Source organism: Lithobates pipiens, unplaced genomic scaffold (genome assembly GCF_037356315.1).
Source record: "Lithobates pipiens isolate NorthernLeopardFrog02 unplaced genomic scaffold, aLitPip1_a1.2 Scaffold_374, whole genome shotgun sequence".
In the NCBI taxonomy this organism is placed as follows: Eukaryota; Metazoa; Chordata; class Amphibia; order Anura; family Ranidae; genus Lithobates; species Lithobates pipiens.
Window position 1 is genome coordinate 1 of NW_027507830.1, and position 20,000 is coordinate 20,000.

General features: G+C 44.8%; 1 protein-coding gene across 1 annotated transcript in view; it reads left to right on the forward strand.

Moving 5' to 3' along the window:
* Window positions 1-1,061: 1,061 nt before the first annotated feature.
* LOC143956636 (dedicator of cytokinesis protein 3-like) overlaps window positions 1,062-20,000 on the forward strand; it is a gene marked incomplete at its 5' end in the record, with an annotated part of 21,629 nt that continues 2,690 nt past the window's right edge. The window contains 14 exon segments of the mRNA XM_077466828.1: window positions 1,062-1,178; window positions 2,721-2,857; window positions 2,941-3,064; window positions 6,088-6,235; window positions 6,863-6,978; window positions 7,106-7,193; window positions 9,327-9,446; window positions 11,196-11,329; window positions 15,738-16,172; window positions 18,563-18,844; window positions 19,357-19,478; window positions 19,523-19,639; window positions 19,674-19,793; window positions 19,828-20,000. The exon segment at window positions 19,828-20,000 is cut by the window's right edge and continues 313 nt beyond it. Of these exon segments, the coding sequence (XP_077322954.1) occupies window positions 1,062-1,178; window positions 2,721-2,857; window positions 2,941-3,064; window positions 6,088-6,235; window positions 6,863-6,978; window positions 7,106-7,193; window positions 9,327-9,446; window positions 11,196-11,329; window positions 15,738-16,172; window positions 18,563-18,844; window positions 19,357-19,478; window positions 19,523-19,639; window positions 19,674-19,793; window positions 19,828-20,000 (2,233 nt within the window).

Consider the following 20,000-nt stretch of genomic DNA (forward strand, 5'->3'; position numbering starts at 1 on the left):
AATGAAGGGATATATTGGGGGAGTATATAGGAGAAGGTATATAATGAAGGGATATATTGGGGGGAGTATATAGGAGAAGGTATATAATGAAGGGATATATTGGGGGGTATATAGGAGAAGGTATATAATGAAGGGATATATTGGGGGGGAGTATATAGGGGAAGGTATATAATGAAGGGATATATTGGGGGGGAGTATATAGGAGAAGGTATATAATGAAGGGATATATTGGGGGGAGTATATAGGAGAAGGTATATAATGAAGGGATATATTGGGGGAGTATATAGGAGAAGGTATATAATGAAGGGATATATTGGGGGGAGTATATAGGAGAAGGTATATAATGAAGGGATATATTGGGGGGTATATAGGAGAAGGTATATAATGAAGGGATATATTGGGGGGAGTATATAGGAGAAGGTATATAATGAAGGGATATATTGGGGGAGTATATAGGAGAAGGTATATAATGAAGTGATATATTGGGGGGAGTATATAGGAGAAGGTATATAATGAAGGGATATATTGGGGGGAGTATATAGGAGAAGGTATATAATGAAGGGGTATATTGGGGGGAGTATATAGGAGAAGGTATATAATGAAGGGATATATTGGGGGGGGGATATATAGGAGAAGGTATATAATGAAGGGATATATTGGGGGGAGTATATAGGAGAAGGTATATAATGAAGGGATATATTGGGGGGGAGTATATAGGAGAAGGTATATAATGAAGGGATATATTGGGGGGAGTATATAGGAGAAGGTATATAATGAAGGGATATATTGGGGGGAGTATATAGGAGAAGGTATACGATGAAGAGATTTAAAGATGATGGCAAACTGAAGTTCGATGAAAATTTGATTCTGATCTCATGCTGCAATGCAGTACAGACAGTTCTTCTTTCAGATATTTCTATAAGATCCTATTGTGTGACTATATAAGTTACGAATCAAATCAGTTTTTGTGAACTCCGGTTGGCCTGTTTGTCTTGTGTTTGATTGTAATAGTTGATGGCCCAGGCGTTCCATAAGGCCTAACAATATGCCTCCTGTTCCAGGTACACGTGTTGGGGGTGGGGCTGGCGGTACACGAGCGCTGCGTACACCCCGAGATGCGGCCGCTGCACAAGAAGCTGGTAGACCAGTTCCAGGTCATGCGCTCCAGTCTCTACCAGGTAAAAACCTCCTCATTTTATTGTCTGCAAAGCTTTCTCTCCCCTTCAGTCTTGCCCAGTTGTACCGGCTTCCTCTGATTTCACTGCACACTGTGAGCTTCTCACCATGTGCATCAGAAGCTGCGGCAATTCAGCCCCCATTTCCTGGCAGGATGACGCCCAGCGTCTTCTAGCCCTTTCCTCCCCAGCCCGACTGTCCTTTGCCCCGCCCCTTTCATTTATTGGAGTTTAGTTCCTTCAGTCATGCAGCTTACCAGTCTTTATGCTTTAACTTTCTTTTCTTTTTTTGCTTTATTTCACCTGGTGATCCTGCCAGTGCCATACTTTCTGTCCTAGGGTAGCTACACTAACTCCTCCGCTGTATCTATGGAGGAGCAGAGGAGCCACCCCGTGGAGAGCAGCAAAAGGGGGTGGACTGCCCAAAGAGCTAACAATCAGAATGAAAGTTTCCTAACTTCTCCCTATGAAGTTTGTCAACTTCCCCATATCATTTCTCTACAGCAGCCCCCAATATTCTGACTCTATGGGGTCCATTTAAAAAAAAAAAAATTACTGTAAAAATGCCTCAAACATTCACACAACCATCATGAATAATCCCTGCAATGTGTCTTATTTGTGTATTGGTAGGATCGTTGGCTCCATCTAGTGGCCATAATGTGGTACTTTCCTGATTGAGGGATTTCAGGAAAATGCTGCATTATCGCATCGCCACTAGATGGAGCCAATGAGCATAGCAAAAAAAACTGCACAGCCGTCACGAATAACCCTTGTAATGTGTCTCAAATGTGTATTTGCTATGATCGCCAGCTCCACCTAGTGGTATTTTCCTGATTAAAATATTTCAGGGAAATGCCGCAAATATGGCCACTAGATGGAGCCGACGATCATAGCAAATACACATATGAGACACATTACATTTGCTATGATTGTCAGCTCCATCTAGTGGCCATTTTGTTGTGTTTTTCTGATTGAGATATTTCAGGAAAATGCCGCATTATGTCCACTAGATGGAGCCGAAAATCATAAGAAAATAAACTGTTTGTGCAGCCATTACAAATAATCCCTGTAATGTGTCTCATATTTGTCAGCTCCATCTAGTGGCCATTATGCTGTATTTTCCTTAATCTGGGATGTCAGGAAAGTGCCGCATTATGGCCACTAGATGGAGCTGATAATTATAAGAAAATAAACAGGGATTATTTTTGACGGCTGTGTGAACGCTGAGGCATTTATGCAGCAGTTTTTTTCATACATAGACCCTTATGGCTGCTCTTTGCACCTTCCTTTATAGCGAGGGGCCCGGCCCGTAATAAGGACCCCATTATTGGCCATCCTATGCCTGCTGACTAAAGTTCAAAGGCCAGACATTGCATTATGGCTTACAAAAAAATTCTCCCGGACAGAACCGCGAATCTTGGATTCACAGCGGCAGCGAACGCCAAAAAGTGCCCCCAAAAAATAAGCCCCGCCCTGAATGTGAGAACTGATTACCAATAGATATGATCACATGATAACCCATGCATCCCGCGCTGAACTTTGCAGCTTTTCTTGTACGCCCCCCAGGAGTTTCCTACACTGGAGAAGATGAATCCGTCCTGTGCGCCGCTTCCTCGCGGAAACATCCTCCTATCGCACGGAGCGCTAAATAACGACAGCCTGAGACTCCTCCACAGACACAGGTACCTCCTGCGAGACGATCGACCCGCCCCCCTCGATCCACATCCACAGTGTACGTGACCCTGAATGTTGTTGTTGTCTGCAGCCCTCTGGTGGTCCTCGGCTCCGTGCGACATTCATCCTCCTCGCTCTCATCTCACACCTCCAGCGACACCGGGACCACGCCCACCGCGGCGGACAGCGAGAACGAGGACCCCTACTCTATGCAGGTGAGACCCACGCCCCAAATATCCCATCATGTTACACGCCCCAAATACTCCAATCACTTTACACACATCCCACGCCCCAAATATCTCATCACTTTACACACATCCCACACCCCAAATATCCCATCACTTTACACACATCCCACGCCCCAAATATCTCATCACTTTACACATTCCACGCCCCAAATATCCCATCACTTTACACATCCCACACCCCAAATATCTCATCACTTTACACATCCCACGCCCCAAATATCTCATCACTTTACACATCCCACACCCCAAATATCCCATCACTTTACACATCCCACACCCCAAATATCTCATCACTTTACACATCCCACGCCCCAAATATCCCATCACTTTACACACATCCCACGCCCCAAATATCCCATCACTTTACACACATCCCACGCCCCAAATATCCCATCACTTTACACACATCCCACGCCCCAAATATCCCATCACTTTACACATCCCACACCCCAAATATCTCATCACTTTACACATCCCACGCCCCAAATATCCCATCACTTTACACATCCCACACCCCAAATATCTCATCACTTTACACATCCCACGCCCCAAATATCCCATCACTTTACACACATCCCACGCCCCAAATATCCCATCACTTTACACACATCCCACACCCCAAATATCCCATCACTTTCCACACATCCCACGCCCCAAATATCCCATCACTTTACACACATCCCACGCCCCAAATATCTCATCACTTTACACGCCCCACGCCCCAAATATCCCATCACTTTACACACATCCCACGCCCCAAATATCCCATCACTTTACACACATCCCACGCCCCAAATATCCCATCACTTTACACACATCCCACACCCCAAATATCCCATCACTTTACACTCTCCAAATATCCCATCACTTTACACATCCCACACCCCAAATATCCCATCACTTTACACACATCCCACGCCCCAAATATCCCATCACTTTACACACATCCCACGCCCCAAATATCCCATCACTTTACACACATCCCACGCCCCAAATATCCCATCACTTTACACATTCCACGCCCCAACTATCCCATTACTTTACACGCCCCACACCCCAAATATCCCATCACTTTACACACATCCCACGCCCCAAATATCCCATCACTTTACACTCTCCAAATATCCCATCACTTTACACATCCCACACCCCAAATATTCCATCACTTTACACGCCCCACGTCCCAAATATCCCATCACTTTACACACATCCCACGCCCCAAATATCCCATCACTTTACACATTCCACGCCCCAAATATCCCATCACTTTACACACATCCCACGCCCCAAATATCCCATTACTTTACACATTCCACGCCCCAAATATCCCATCAATTTACACCCATCCCACGCCCCAAATATTCCATCACTTTACACACATCCCACGCCCCAAATACTCCAATCACTTTACACACATCCCACGCCCCAAATATCTCATCACTTTACACACATCCCACACCCCAAATATCTCATCACTTTACACTCTCCAAATATCCCATCACTTTACACACATCCCACGCCCCAAATATCCCATCACTTTACACATTCCACGCCCCAAATATCCCATCACTTTACACATCCCACACCCCAAATATTCCATCACTTTACACACATCCCACGCCCCAAATATCCCATCACTTTACACGCCCCACACCCCAAATATCCCATCACTTTACACACATCCCCCGCCCCAAATATCCCATCACTTTACACTTTCCACGCCCCAAATATCCCATCACTTTACACTCTCCAAATATCCCATCACTTTACGCATCCCACACCCCAAATATCCCATCACTTTACACACATCCCACGCCCCAAATATCCCATCACTTTACACACATCCCACGCCCCAAATATCCCATCACTTTACACACATCCCACGCCCCAAATATCCCATCACTTTACACACATCCCACGCCCCAAATATCCCATCACTTTACACACATCCCACGCCTCAAATACTTCATCACTTTACACACATCCCACACCCATCGCTGGACTCACCTCTTTATGGCTGATCTGATCTTCTATTGTATTGTTAGTTGCCGGTTAAGACTCTCTGCCATCCTTCTGTTCTATTATCTTCTGTCATCCTCCCATTCCGTCATCCACCATCATCCTTTCATTCCATCATCCACCATCATCCTTTCATTCCGTCATCCACCATCATCCTTCCATTCCGTCACCCACCATTATCCTTCCATTCCATCATCCTTCCATTCCATCATCCTTCCATTCCGTCATCCACCATCATCCTTCCATTCCATCATCCACCATTATCCTTCCATTCCGTCATCCACCATCATCCTTCCATTCCGTCATCCACCATCATCCTTCCATTCCGTCACCCACCATTATCCTTCCATTCCATCATCCTTCCATTCCATCATCCTTCCATTCCGTCATCCACCATCATCCTTCCATTCCATCATCCACCATTATCCTTCCATTCCGTCATCCACCATTATCCTTCCATTCCGTCATCCACCATCATCCTTTCATTCCATCATCCACCATCATCCTTCCATTCCGTCATCCACCATCATCCTTCCATTCCGTCATCCACCATCATCCTTCCATTCCGTCATCCACCATCATCCTTGCATTCCGTCACCCACCATTATCCTTCCATTCCATCATCCACCATCATCCTTCCATTCCATCATCCGCCATCATCCTTCCATTCCGTCATCCACCTTCATCCTTCCATTCCGTCATGCACCATCATCCTTCCAATCCGTCATCTACCATCATCCTTCCATTCCATCATCCTTCCATTCCGTCATCCACCATCATCCTTGCATTCCGTCACCGACCATTATCCTTCCATTCCATCATCCTTCCATTCCGTCATCCACCATCATCCTTCCATTCCATCATCCGCCATCATCCTTTCATTCCGTCATCCACCTTCATCCTTCCATTCCGTCATCCACCATCATCCTTCCATTCTGTCATCCTTCCGTTCTGACTGTTTTGTCTTTCAGATGCTGCTACCCCACTCCCTCCACGCTGGATCCATCACTAACGTTTCTGCATTATCTTCATCCTACACAAGTCCCTCCTCCTCCAGCCTCAGCTCCACCCACTCCGCGCCATCCCAGCTGGTCAACTCCGCCCCCTCCAGCACACGCGGTACGTAGAAATGGGAGCTGCAGGGTAAAGTTCTGCTCGGGTCAAAACTTCTTTCTGTAGTGTGAAAGGCAGAGAAATGAAGGACAAAAATTGTTCATTAAAGTTGTAACAGAATTGCCCGGCCAATGGAATTCTCTGCCAGGAAAACATTTCGGCTCATTGCTATTTACCGCTTCTCCAGTCTGCGTATGAAACAATTAGCTGGGCGAATATCTCAGCGATCGCACCGCCATAGCGAACAATCCCTGTAATACAGGGGAAGCCAACCTGGGGCCCTCCATCTGTTGTGGAACTACATTTCCCATGAGGCATTGCAAGGCTGGCAGTTACAATTACTCCCAGAGGCATGATGGGACTTGTAGTTCCGCAACAGCTGGAGGGGCCCCAGGTTGCCTACCTCCTGCTGTAATGTGTCTAATATGTGTATTTCCGCCGCTCGCCAGCTCCTTCTAGTGGCCATAATGCATAATTTTCCTGATTGAGGCGTTTCAGAAAAAATACTGCATTGTGGCCACTAGATGGAGCTGGCGAGCGGAGGAAATGCACATATTGGACACATTACAAGGCTTCTTTGTGTCTAAATGTAGAATATTGGGTCATAAACCTTTCCATATTCCTCCCCTACAGGTTCTCCTTCCCTACCTGATAAATACAGACATTCACGAGACTTGGTGATGCTGCTTCCGGCACCGCGGGACCGACCCAGTAGCGCCATGTATCAAACTGGCGCAGAAAACGCACAGGTATAGAACAGTGATAGTAAATAGGCCTTGTTTAAAGGAGAATGTCATCGTTTTAAGAGCTGTAACTTGAAGGACGGATTCAAACTCTTTTGTTTTGATTTTTTGGTCTCTCCTGGTGGTGTCCCAGCGCTGCGTCTACCCTCGGGCCCTATTCCAGCAAGTCCTCGGGCCCTGCAAGCCTTGCAGCGATCCCAACCTCTCTGTGGCAGAGAAAGGTAACCACCTCTGTGCACTTTATGCTGTATAATAGACATGTGCACTGACTTTTATTTAATTATTTTTTTGCTTTTTTGGGAAATTAGAATTTCAAATTTTCAAATTCCGAGTTTTCAAATTTCAAATTTCTGATTTATTTTAAATTCTGAAATTCAAAAATTTCAAAAATCTGAAAAAAAAATAAAGAAAATCAGTCAAAGTTCCACATTTTCACATTTCCGAATTTCAAATTTCCGAATTTTTGAATTCCAAGTTTTCCAATTCCAAATTTCTAAATTTTTGAAAATTCTGAAATTCAAAAATTTCGAAAATTAGAAAATCTGAAAAAGAGAAAGATAATCAATAACATTTTTGAATTCCAAATTTTCACATTTCCGAATTCTGAAGTTTTGAATGCCAAAATTTCGAAAACTCGGAAATAAATTCTGAATAGAAAATCTGAAAAAAAGAAATAAAAACAGTAACATTTTCTAATTCCAATTTTTCTAATTCCGAATTTTCGGATATTCGGAGTTCGGGAATTCAGAAATTTGAAAATCTGAAAAAAAGAAAGAAAATCAGTCAAATTTGAAAAAATAACTAACTATTAAATTATAGGTATTGAAATCTCCTTTCAAATTTGGCTGTTTGTGAACGTAACGAATACCAATTTATCTGAAGTTATGAATTATCCGAAAAAACAAATGCTGCATCTAAACAAATGGAATGGAACAAATTAATAATAAATAATAATAATAAAAAGGTTTTATGATTATTATTGTTTATTAGTATTAGATCGTTATGTTCCATTCGTTTAGATACGGCATTCGTTATTTCAGATTATTTCATAATTTCGGATAAATTCGAACTCGTTATGTTCACTAACCAATACCTATAATTTGATATTTATTATTAGTTGGTTATTAATTCAGATTTTTGAATTTATAGTTTTAGAATTTTCACATTTCCAAATTTTAGAATTTTCAAATTTTCAAATTTCCAAATTTTAGAATTTTCAAATTTATGAAATTTCTAATTTTAGAACTTCCGATTCGTAATAACATTTGTTATTTCAGATAATTCGTATTAATAACGTTCACTAACAGCCAAATTTGAAAGGCAATTCCAATACCTATAATTTAATAGTTAAGTTATTATTTCAGATTTTTGGATTTTCATTCTTATTTTTGAATTTTCATTCTTTAGAATTTTCTGATTTTCATTTTTATTTCCGAATTTCCGAATTTTGGGATTTTCAAATTACCGAATGTTTGAATTTCCGAAATTTTGAATTTCTGAATATTCGAATTTCCGAATATTTGGAAAAACGCAAATTTCCGAATATTCAGAAAAATTTATTAAATGGGGTTTTCATTATTTCCGATATTAACGAAATTGTCGAAATTTGTTTAAAAAAAAATAAATAATTTCGGAACAAACTATTTGCACATGTCTAGTATTTTGATGTTTCAATATTCATATTTGAAAACTTAGACTGCCTTCACACTTCATTATTTTGAATCGCGGGCAGATTCCCCCCCATGTGTGAACGACAAATCGCGGGAACCGCATTTGACATGCCATTCATTTGAATGACACCTAAAATTGCGGTGCGGGCCTGCCGCGACTGTCGCACGATAATTCACGCTGCAATTGCGGCAAACCCGCACCGCGGGAAGCATGCCGCTCAAAAGTAACTCTTGAACTTTTTTTGGGCGACATGTTTCCCGTGAAAAACCGTGAGGGGTTACAACCCCATTAAATCACAACTTAACCCTCAATCTAAGTCTAACCCTTATCTATAACCTGACCCTAAACTCAACTCTTACCTTTACTCGGCCCCGGCTTTGTGTATGATGAATTATTTATGGATGACGTACATTTATCCCATGTCTACGGGAACATACAAATACAATTACTGTACAAGATCTGAATATTTATGATCATCATTGCCCTTTGCACTATTCAACTGTATTTATAATATACTGATACACTGTTAAAGCAGGTAACTTTTTTTAAGATCTTTCCAGTATCTGTACTTGTACTAATTGCGCTATTTTTATTTATTTTTTTCTTACTTTTTCACTATTCCTGATTTTCGTGCTTTGGTCATCGCCCTCTCCTGGTCGCTGTGATGTACTGTCCTGCGTCAGTCCTGGCAGCACCAAGCAGTTGGAGTTTGGACAGCGGGACCAGAGAATCTCTTCCTTTCCTGACAACTCATGTCGGGAGTGTCCTCACTCCAACCGGGACCCCCAGAGGCCTGACCCAGGGTATGTACTGTGTAATGGAGTGGAGGGTTGCAGTGGGGAGATGAGGGGGGGGAGGGGGATAATTAAAAAAATACTGATACATTGTTCTTGCTTTATATTTGGAAGTTTTAAACTCTAAACTCTCATTTTCCTTCCCCCCTCCTTTCCCAACCCTGTCTCTCTTATGTCTGTTCTTCCTTTCTTCCCTTGCCTCCCCTCCCCTCTCCTCTCCTCTCCTCTCCTCTCCTCTCCTCCCCTCCCCTCCCCTCCCCTCTCCCTCTCCCTCTCCTGCCCTCCCCACTCCCCTCCCCTCTTCTTTCTTCTGCTCCTCTTCTATCCTCTCCCCTCTTCTTTCCTCTCCTCTGTTGTTCTCTCTTTTTCTCTCCTCTCCTCTTCTTTTTCCTCCTCCCTTCTTCTTTCTTCTCCTCTTCTATCCTCTCGTCTCTTCTTCTTTTCTCTCCTTCTCTCCTCCTCTCCTCTTCTATCCTCTCCTCTTCTTTCCTTTCCTCTCTTCTTCTTTCCTTTCTTCTTCTCTCCTCTCCTTTTCTCTCCACGCCTCTTCTTTTCTCTCCTCCCCTCTTCTTTCTCCTTCTCTTCTTTCCTCTCCTCTCCTCTTCTATCCTCTCCTCTCCTCTCCTATTCTCTCCTCTTCTTTCTCCTCCTCTTCTCTCCTCCCCTCTTTTTTCTCCTCCTCTCCTCGTCTTTTTTCTACTTTCTCCTTCTCTTCTTTCCTCTTCTTTTCTCTTCTTTCCTCTTCTTTTCTCTTCTTTCCTCTCCTCTTCTCTCCTCTCCTCTTCTTTTCTCTCCTCTTCTCTCTCCTCTCCTTTTCTCTCCTCCCCTCTTCTTTCTCCTCCTCTTCTCTCCTCTCCCTTTCTTTTCTCTCCTCTTCTCTCCTCTCCATTTCACTCATTTTCTCTCCTCTCCTCTTCTTTCTCCTCCTTTTCTCTTCTTTCCTCTCCTCTTCTCTCCTCTCCTCTTCTCTCCTCTCCTCTTCTCTCCTCCCCTCTCCTTTTCTCTCCTCCCCTCTTCTTTCTCCTACTTTCCTCTCCTGTTTTCTCCTTTCCTTTTCCCTCCTCTTCTCTTTTTCTCTCCTCCCCTCTTCTTTCTCCTGCTCTTCTCTCCTCTCCCTTTCTTTTCTCTCCTCTTCTCTCCTCTCCATTTCACTCATTTTCTCTCCTCTCCTCTTCTTTCTCCTCCTTTTCTCTTCTTTCCTCTCCTCTTCTCTCCTCTCCTCTTCTCTCCTCTCCTTTTCTCTCCTCCCCTCTCCTTTTCTCTCCTCCCCTCTTCTTTCTCCTCCTTTCCTCTTCTCTTTTCTCCTCTCCTTTTCCCTCTTCTTATCTTTTTCTCTCCTCCCCTCTTCTTTCTCCTCCTCTTCTCTGCTCTTCTTTCCTCCCCTCTCCTTTTTTCTCCTTTTCTCTCTACTCCTTTTCTCTCCTCTCCCCTCTCTATTCCTCTTTACATCTCTTCTCCTTCTCTGTCTCGTTTACTATCCCCACTCCTTGCTGCTTCTTTTTCTTCATTACCCTTTTCTTCCTCTCTCTCTCTATCCCTCCCTCCATCTGTTCCCCCTCCCCCTCTTATCTCTCTCCTCTCTCTCTCTCTCTCTCCCTTAATCGCTTCACTTCCCCCCCCCCCCCCATACTCCTTTCCTTCTCTCACTTTATTCCTTTCTCCGTCTCTTCTCCTTCTCTCTCCCCTTTCTTTTCTCTATTACTACCCCCACTCTTTGCTCCTTCTCTTTCTTCTCCCTTCTCTTTTCTGTCTCTGAAGGCCATTACTCTCTGCACTTTGATGCTTTTCATCCCTCTATGGGGGACGGAGCGCCTGCATTACCCACCAGATCCCTAATGCACCTTATTAACCCCCCGCTTGCCGGCACTGAACTGTTCCCGGATGCAGAGACAGTACAAAGAACGGACATTGTTTCCTGAAAAAAAATGCATCTGATTTCTCCACATTGCAGGCGGTTTTATACCTCGCGGGAAATCCCGGTTTGCACACAAAGGCCAGAACTATAAAAACATTCATCGTTATCCTGAATACTGCCATGTACAGTCCTGCTTGTGCATAATAGTAATAATATTCCATCATATGTCAGTGGTGTGGACAATATTGTCCTATTATTATTATTATGCTTTAAAACCTTTTAACGAATCCTATTGCTGCCACTACATCTTCAAAACTGATAAGTTGCAATCATTTTTTTTTTTTTTATCTTTTAATCAATTTTATATTAATACATTTTAATATATATATTGTAGCTTACTAGTCCCTCAATGTAGTGAATGCATTAGTTAGCTTTTCGGCAAGGACTGGGAACTGTTGATCCTGCCAGAAATCCCATGTCCTTGTAGCTTCTTGTGCACTGAAATAACAATGTTATCATTTCCCAGCATGCATTTAACTTAACAGGAAACAATATTTGGTCATAAGGGACACCAGGTGAGTAATTCAGGTACATAAGGTTATGCCGCTGCCTTCAGGAGATTGGATACTGGCAGAACAAAACTCTCACTCCCATCATGTTCCACTTTTTTTTTTTTTTTTTTGGTTTTTATTTTGCTTTTTCTTCAGAGAGAAGCAAAGCCTTTTATACTTTTTTTTTTTGCTCTTTATCACGACTCTCTTGATCATTTTGCAGCTCTCTAGATCAGCTGATTCTCTATAGGAGAAGAAGCAGTGTTGGCCTGTAATGTGTTCTGATGTTTCCGGGGGGGGGAGGGGGGGGGGGGACATCTGTTGGTCTTTGCAGCCAACTGGTCCTAGGACGTTTCAGACGTACGTTTGGATCCAGAATGTGGTATCCAGGAGTTACAAGGTAGAATTTTATACTCCGCCGCCTTCGTATTGTCAAACTTGCCAATATTCCTACAAAGACTAGCCGAGCTCTACGCTGCTCTGATGTAGCTACTTTTCCAAGGGGGGTCATAGCCATTTGTTCCGTGAAAGGAAAACTTCTAGGGTTTTTACTCAAACTTGTTCATTGCTCCCAAAGCAAAAGAGGCTGTTTGCCACTTTCTGGATCTAAAAGTTCTCAACACCTTCCTTTTTGAGTACAAACTTTCTGCACATCAACTACCAGGTCAGCCAATGTCTACTTGCATGTCCCTCTCTTTCTCTCTTTTCGAGCACATTAGCTCTTTGTGGTGGGCACTCAACGCTACCAATTTGTGCCCCTTTCTTTTGGTCTATCCCACTGCACCTTGGGTTTTTACCAAAGTGCTAGCCTTTGCACTTGCTCTGCTTTGTCTTTGGGGCACTCCCATAGTGGGATACCTGGATATGACCTCCTACTGAGGAACTCTGTCAGTCTATGAACCACTGTCTAAATTCTGCAGAGGTTCGGGTGGCTTTGACTCATTACCTAGGCCTTCTCCCGAACACGTCTCTGTGCAGGAACTTCCATCTGCAGGAAAAGGTCCAAAGTCTCCTCTCCCATGTTTGGACACTACAGTCCAGAAGACAACCAACCCTCCATTCTTTGTATAAGGGTCCTGGGCTCAGTCCAGGACTCATTACTTGGATTACCTAGATCTTCCCTGAATACTTCTCTGTGCAGGAACTTCCATCTGCAGGAAAAGGTCCAAACTCTCCACTCCCTTGTTTGGGCACTACAGTTCAGAAGCCGACCAACTCTCCATTTTTTGTATGAGGGTCCTGGGCTTAGTCCAGGACTCATTACTTGGAGTAATTAGTAAGCACATCTGTGTGAAACGCGTCCACTGAGCACCTTTTTTGGATTGTTTGTTATGTTGGCTTGATTTTTTTGGACTTTCAATAAACTCTTTTGATTTTACTTCTGGATGTGCTGCCATTCTTCTTTGTTTTCATTACTTGGAGTACCTAGATCTTCTTTGGACACTACAGTCCAGAAGCCAACCAACCCTCCATTTTTTATATGAGGGTCCTGGGCTTAGTCCAGGACTCATTACTTGGAGTAATTAGTAAGCACATCTGTGTGAAACGCGTCCAATGAGCACCTTTTTTGGATTGATGTTTGTCACGTTGGCTTGATTTTTATGGACTTTCAATAAATTCTTTTGATTTTACTTCCGGGTGTGCCGCCATTCTTCTTTGTTTTCTTTAACTTGGAGTACCTAGATCTTCCCTGAATACTTCTCTGTGCAGGGTCTTCCATCTGCAGGAAAAGGACCAAACTTTCTACTCCCATGTTTGGACACTACAGTCCAAGCGCCAACCAACCCTCCATCTTTTGTCTGAGGGTCCTGAGCTTAATCCAGGACTCATTACTTGGATTACCTAGATCAACCATGAATACTTCTCTGTGCAGGGTCTTCCATCTGCAGGAAAAGGTTCAAGCTCTCCTCTCCCATGTTTGGACACTACAGTCCATAGTTACATAGTTACATAGTTACATAGTTAGTCAAGTTAGTCAACTCTTTTGATTTTACTTCCGGATGTGCCACCATTCTTCTTTGTTTTCATTACTTGGATTACCTAGATCTTCCCTGAATACTTCTCTGTGCAGGGTCTTCCATCTGCAGGAAAAGGTCCAAAGTCTCCTCTCCCATGTTTGGACACTACAGTCCAGAAGCCAACCAACCCTCCATTCTTTGTATGAGGGTCCTGGGCTTAATCCAGGACTCATTACTTGGATTACCTAGATCTTCGCTGAATACTTCTCTGTGCAGGGTCTTCCATCTGCAGGAAAAGGTTCAAGCTCTCCTCTCCCATGTTTGGACACTACAGTCCATAGTTACATAGTTACATAGTTACATAGTTAGTCAAGTTGAAAAAAGACACAAGTCCATCCAGTTCAACCTTAAAAACAAATAAATAAAATAAAAAAATAATCGTACAATCCAAATACCCAATGAGCTTTGACTCATTACCTAGGCCTTCTCCCGAACACGTCTCTGTGCAGGAAGTTCCATCTGCCGGAAAAGGTCCAAAGTCTCTTCTACCATGTTTGAACACTACAGTCCAGAAGCCATCTAACCCTCCATTCTTTGTATGAGGGTCCTGGGCTTAGTCCAGGACTCATTACTTGGATTACCTAGATCTTCCCTGAATACTTCTCTGTGCAGGGTTTTCCATCTGCAGGAAAAGGTCCAAACTCTCCACTCCCTTGTTTGGGCACTACAGTCCAGAAGCCGACCAACTCTCCATTTTTTTGTATGAGGGTCCTGGGCTTAGTCCAGGACTCATTACTTGGAGTAATTAGTAAGCACATCTGTGTGAAACGCGTCCACTGAGCACCTTTTTTGGATTGATGTTTGTCATGTTGGCTTGATTTTTATGGACTTTCAATAAACTCTTTTGATTTTACTTCCGGATGTGCCACCATTCTTCTTTGTTTTCATTACTTGGAGTACCTAGATCTTCGCTGAATACTTCTCTGTGCAGGGTTTTCCATCTGCAGGAAAAGGTCCAAGCTCTCCTCTCCCATGTTTGGACACTACAGTTCAGAAGCCAACCAACCCTCCATTCTTTATATGAGGGTCCTGGGCTTAATCCAGGACTCATTACTTGGCGTACCTAGATCTTCCCTGAATAATTCCCTGCGCAGTGTCTTCCATCTGCAGGAAAAGGTCCAAAGTCTCCTCTCCCATGTTTGGACACTACAGTCCAGAAGCCAACCAACCCCCCATTCTTTGTATGAGGGTCCTGGGCTTAATCCAGGACTCATTACTTGGATTACCTAGATCTTCCCTGAATACTTCTCTGTGCAGGGTCTTCCATCTGCAGGAAAAGGTCCAAAGTCTCCTCTCCCATGTTTGGACACTACAGTCCAGAAGCCAACCAACCCTCCATTTTTTATATGAGGGTCCTGGGCTTAGTCCAGGACTCATTACTTGGAGTAATTAGTAAGCACATCTGTGTGAAACGCGTCCAATGAGCACCTTTTTTGGATTGATGTTTGTCACGTTGGCTTGATTTTTATGGACTTTCAATAAATTCTTTTGATTTTACTTCCGGATTCTTCTTTGTTTTCTTTAACTTGGAGTACCTAGATCTTCCCCCGAATACTTCTCTGTGCAGGGTCTTCCATCTGCAGGAAAAGGACCAAACTTTCCACTCCCATGTTTGGACACTACAGTCCAAGAGCCAACCAACCCTCCATCTTTTGTATGAGGGTCCTGGGCTTAGTCAAGGACTCATCACTTGGAGTACCTAGCTCTTCTCTGTCCAAGGTCTTCCATCTGCAGGAAAAGGTCCAAACTCTCCACCGACATGTTTGAACACTACAGTCTAAAAGCCAACCAACCCTCCATTTTTTTTGTATGAGGGTCCTGGGAATTAGTAGTGGCTTCTTTTCAAAGCAGTTTTATCTGCCTAGTTTCACTCCAGACAATTGAAATGCTACATTCTTGCAGCGTGGTACAAGTAGGCGCAGTCTCTGGACCACTGAAAGCACCACAAAACCAGGCTTGCCATAATCTGGAGGCTTCTGAGTCCATCTGTGGGGTTGGGGAAATTCCTCTTCCAACTGGTCTAGAAGGTTTTCCCAAGGTCCTGGACACTTTTTCATTGGAAGAGACTTGGTCGCTGGAGGAAGCTCATTCTTCAATCAATATTATGGATTCAGTTATCCATTCAGTGCTGAACCTCTCGACTGCAAGGTCATCCAACGATGTTTCAGTACGAAAACACCACGGCAGTGGCTTACATCAAGCATCCAGAAGTCTCACAGCTCAAGGTGAAGCCAATCAGATTATGGTTTGGGTGGAACTTCATGTTCCATTCCTGTGCGCCATGCACATCCCAGGCATGCAGAGTTGGAAGGTGCACTTCAACAGCCACCAGTGTCAGGAACGAGGGGAATGGTCTCTTCACCCCAGGGGGTTTGAGGCCCTCTGTCACAGGTGGGGGTATGTGGACCTCCTGGCTTCCAGGTTCAACAACAAATTAAGTAAGTTTGTCATCAAATCCATAGATTTTCTAGCCTTTGCCATGAATACTCAACAAAATTTACTATGCTTTAGTTATGATTGAACACATTGAGTGATTGGTAACGAGCACTCATTGTGTTCATTCACAAAAAGAAGGGCCCGGTAAATGTGATATATTTACCAGTCCCCCTCCCCCCACTCTCCATCCTGAAAAGATCACCTGTGTGCCTGCAGCAGCCAGAAGGAAAAGAGAGGAGGGAAACTGGCAGCACTATGGGGCAGGGAGGCCCATGAAGCAGGGAGAAGAGGATGGTACACAGAGAGGGTGATCAGTGCAGGGGTTACAGAAATCGATCCCCTGTGTGTTTCTGCACGTAGCTGAAACCTGGCGAGAGGAGGAAAAGCCGACTTTCAGGTGTTGCAGAGAGAAACACACAGGGGGATCGGTTCCTGTATTTCCCCCCCCCATCCCGCTGCACCGATCACCCCCTTTCCTGCCCACAGCTGATTCCCCTGCTGCCCGGGCACTGGTATAGGAGGACCAGTGCTATTCTCTTATCAGTGGCCCTAATTGTTCCCCCTGAGATTTCCCAGTAACTCCGTGAGACCTCAGCCTGGTTCTGTTGGTTCTCCACAAACTGCACTGTGAACCATTCAGGGGGAGTCCCCTGTCTGCTCTCACTTACACCGTTGCCTTCCTTGTTCCCATCAACATAAAGGTGAGTTTCTGAGTTGGTGGTCTCAACCTGTAAAGAAGCTTTTCTTTGTGTTACACAGAGACCAGGTTGTCTTGAGACCCAAGGCCCCTTTTCTCCCCAAGGATATTTCCCTCTACTGTCTGGATGTGATGTACACTGTTGGAGACAATCTCTCTGGTACAGCTTTTTTTAGACAGACTGACTGGAAGGGTTACACTAGGCCCCACGCGTGGCACCCCACATCTGTGGTGCCACGCGTTTAACCTTGGCACCCCAGATGTGGGGGCATGAACATCATGGGAAAATGTAGTTCCAAAACATCTGGGGTGCCCAAGGTTTGCCATCACTGTACTAGGCTGTCCTTACCTCCTTTGACAAAATTCAATCACCTGAAGGAAGCAGCATAACCATTTGTATCTGAATTACTCATCCTGTGTCTCTTAATGTACTCCAAGAATAGGATTTATTTTTACTGAGCTCTAAGTACAGTTGGGCACTATACCACCTCAAGGGATTGGTTATTCTGGCACATTTGCTAGTGTATTCTCCTAATAAGCAGGATAGTAGAGTGTACAGGTCTTATTGTGGGGTGTATTGGTCTTATGGTGGGCTGTATGGACCTTATGGTTGGGTGTATGGACCTTGTGGTGGGGTGTAGAGGTTTTAGGGTGGGGTATACGGGACTTATGGTGGGGTGTACTGGTCTTATGGTGGGGTGTACTGGTCTTATGGTGGGGTGTGTACGGGTCTTATGGTGGGGTGTGTACGGGTCTTATGGTGGGGTGTACGGGTCTTATGGTGGGGTGTACAAGTCTTATGGTGGGGGTGTACGGGTCTTATGGTGGGGGTGTATGGGTCTTTTGGTGGGGTGTACGGGACTTATGGTGGGGTGTAAGGATCTTATGGTGGATATTATGGTGGGGTGTATGGGTATTATGGTGGGGTGTACGGGTCTTATGGTGGGGTGTATGGATCCTATGGCGGATATTATGGTGGAGTGTATGGATCTTATGGCGGATCTTATTTTGGGATGTATAGGTCTTATTGTGGGGTGTACAGGTCGTAGGGTGGAGTGTACTGGTCTTATCCTGGGATGTATGGGTCTTATGGTGGGATGTATGGGTCTTATGGTGGGATGTACGGGTCTTATGGTGGGGTGTATGGATCTTATGGCAGATATTATGGTGGGGTGTATGGATCTTATGGTGGGATGTATGGGTCTTATGGTGGGGTGTACAGTTCGTAGGGTGGAGTGTACAGGTCTTATGGTGGGATGTATGGATCTTATGGCGGATATTATGGTGGGGTGTATGGGTCTTATGGTGGGGTGTATGGGTCTTATGGTGGGGTGTATGGATCTTATGGCGGGGTGTACAGGTCTTATGGTGGAGTGTATGGCTCTTTTGGGGGATATTATGGTGGGGTGTATGGGTCTTATGGTGGGGTGTATGGATCTTATGGTGGTATGTATAGGTCTTATGGTGGGGTGTATTGGTCTTATGGTGAGGTTTACAGGTCATAGGGTGGAGTGTACAGGTCTTATGGTGGGTTGCATGGATCTTATTTGGTGCTTTTCTCTCCACAGAGCCCTCTGCACACGATTCCCGCCTCACCTACCAGCCCACAGTCCTGCTTGGATGGCAGTAACTCGCCTCTCTCGGGCAGTGCCAGCAGCGGCGTCTCCTCCCTCAGCGAAGGAAACTTCTCCAGCTGCCCCGATGCCGCAACTAGTGCAGATTCCCGGACGGAGGAAGAGCAGAGCGGATGTTTCCAGCACTACCCTCCTGTCCGGTACAGCCTCTCTGACCCCAACGGGCTGGAAACATCCAAGACCCAGCCATGCCGGAGCCACTCTGCCCCTACCGGGGTGACTCCTCCGCGTTCACCCAGCGGGGATCAGGAGGAGGGGTGCTCGGAGCAGGAGCGGCTGCGGAGAGCCCGTAGGAACTGCCACATGGGCAAAGAACCACTGGCACGGGTCGGGTGGGAGCACAACATGAGCAAACCTTAGGCCTGGACTGAAATGGAGGAGACTGGGGGCAACCAGAGGAGGACGAGGAGGAGAGGACGGATCAGTGTGTCCTGATATCTGTGTATTAGGAGAGAGTCCAACAAAGAGAACATGCTCTACTGCAAATTACCTGGGAGACTGGGAACCAGTGCTCTGGCCTGAATGTCTTTTAGAATGTAGCTAACGTGTTTCGGCTGAAGCCTTACTTGGGGTTAGGTTTCAGTCGAAACATGTTAGGGCATCACTGCTGTATCCTGCCATGTAGCCAATAAAAAAATGATGCAATGGATGTTACCAAGTAGCCAGATTCATTATATTAGAGGATTATTAGGAGGCTAGGTCAGTGTTTCCTGATATCTGTGTATTAGGAGAGGTCAGTGTGTCCTGATACCTTTTTATTAGGAGAGGAGAGGTCAGTGGGTCCTGATATTTGTGTATTAGGAGAGGAGAGGTCTGTGTGTTCAGATATCTGTGTATTAGGAGAGGAGAGGTCAGTGTGTCCTGATAACTCTGTATTAGGAGAGGATAGGAGAGGTCAGTGTGTCCTGATACCTCTGTATTAGGAGAGGAGAGGTCAGCGTGTCCTGATACCTGTGTATTAGGAGAGGAGAGGTCAGTGTGTCCTGATATCTGTGTATTAGGAGAGGAGAGGTCAGCGTGTCCTGATACCCGTGTATTAGGAGAGGAGAGGTCAGTGTGTCCTGATACCTGTGTATCAGGAGGAGAGGTCAGTGTGTCCTGATATCTGTGTATTAGGAGAGGAAAGGTCAGTGTGTCCTGATACCTGTGTATTAGGAGAGGAGAGGTCAGCGTGTCCTGATACCCGTGTATTAGGAGAGGAGAGGTCAGTGTGTCCTGATACCTGTGTATCAGGAGGAGAGGTCAGTGTGTCCTGATATCTGTGTATTAGGAGAGGAGAGGTCAGTGTGTCCTGATAACTCTGTATTAGGAGAGGAGAGGTCAGTGTGTCCTGATATCTGTGTATTAGGAGAGGAGAGGTCAGTGTGTCCTG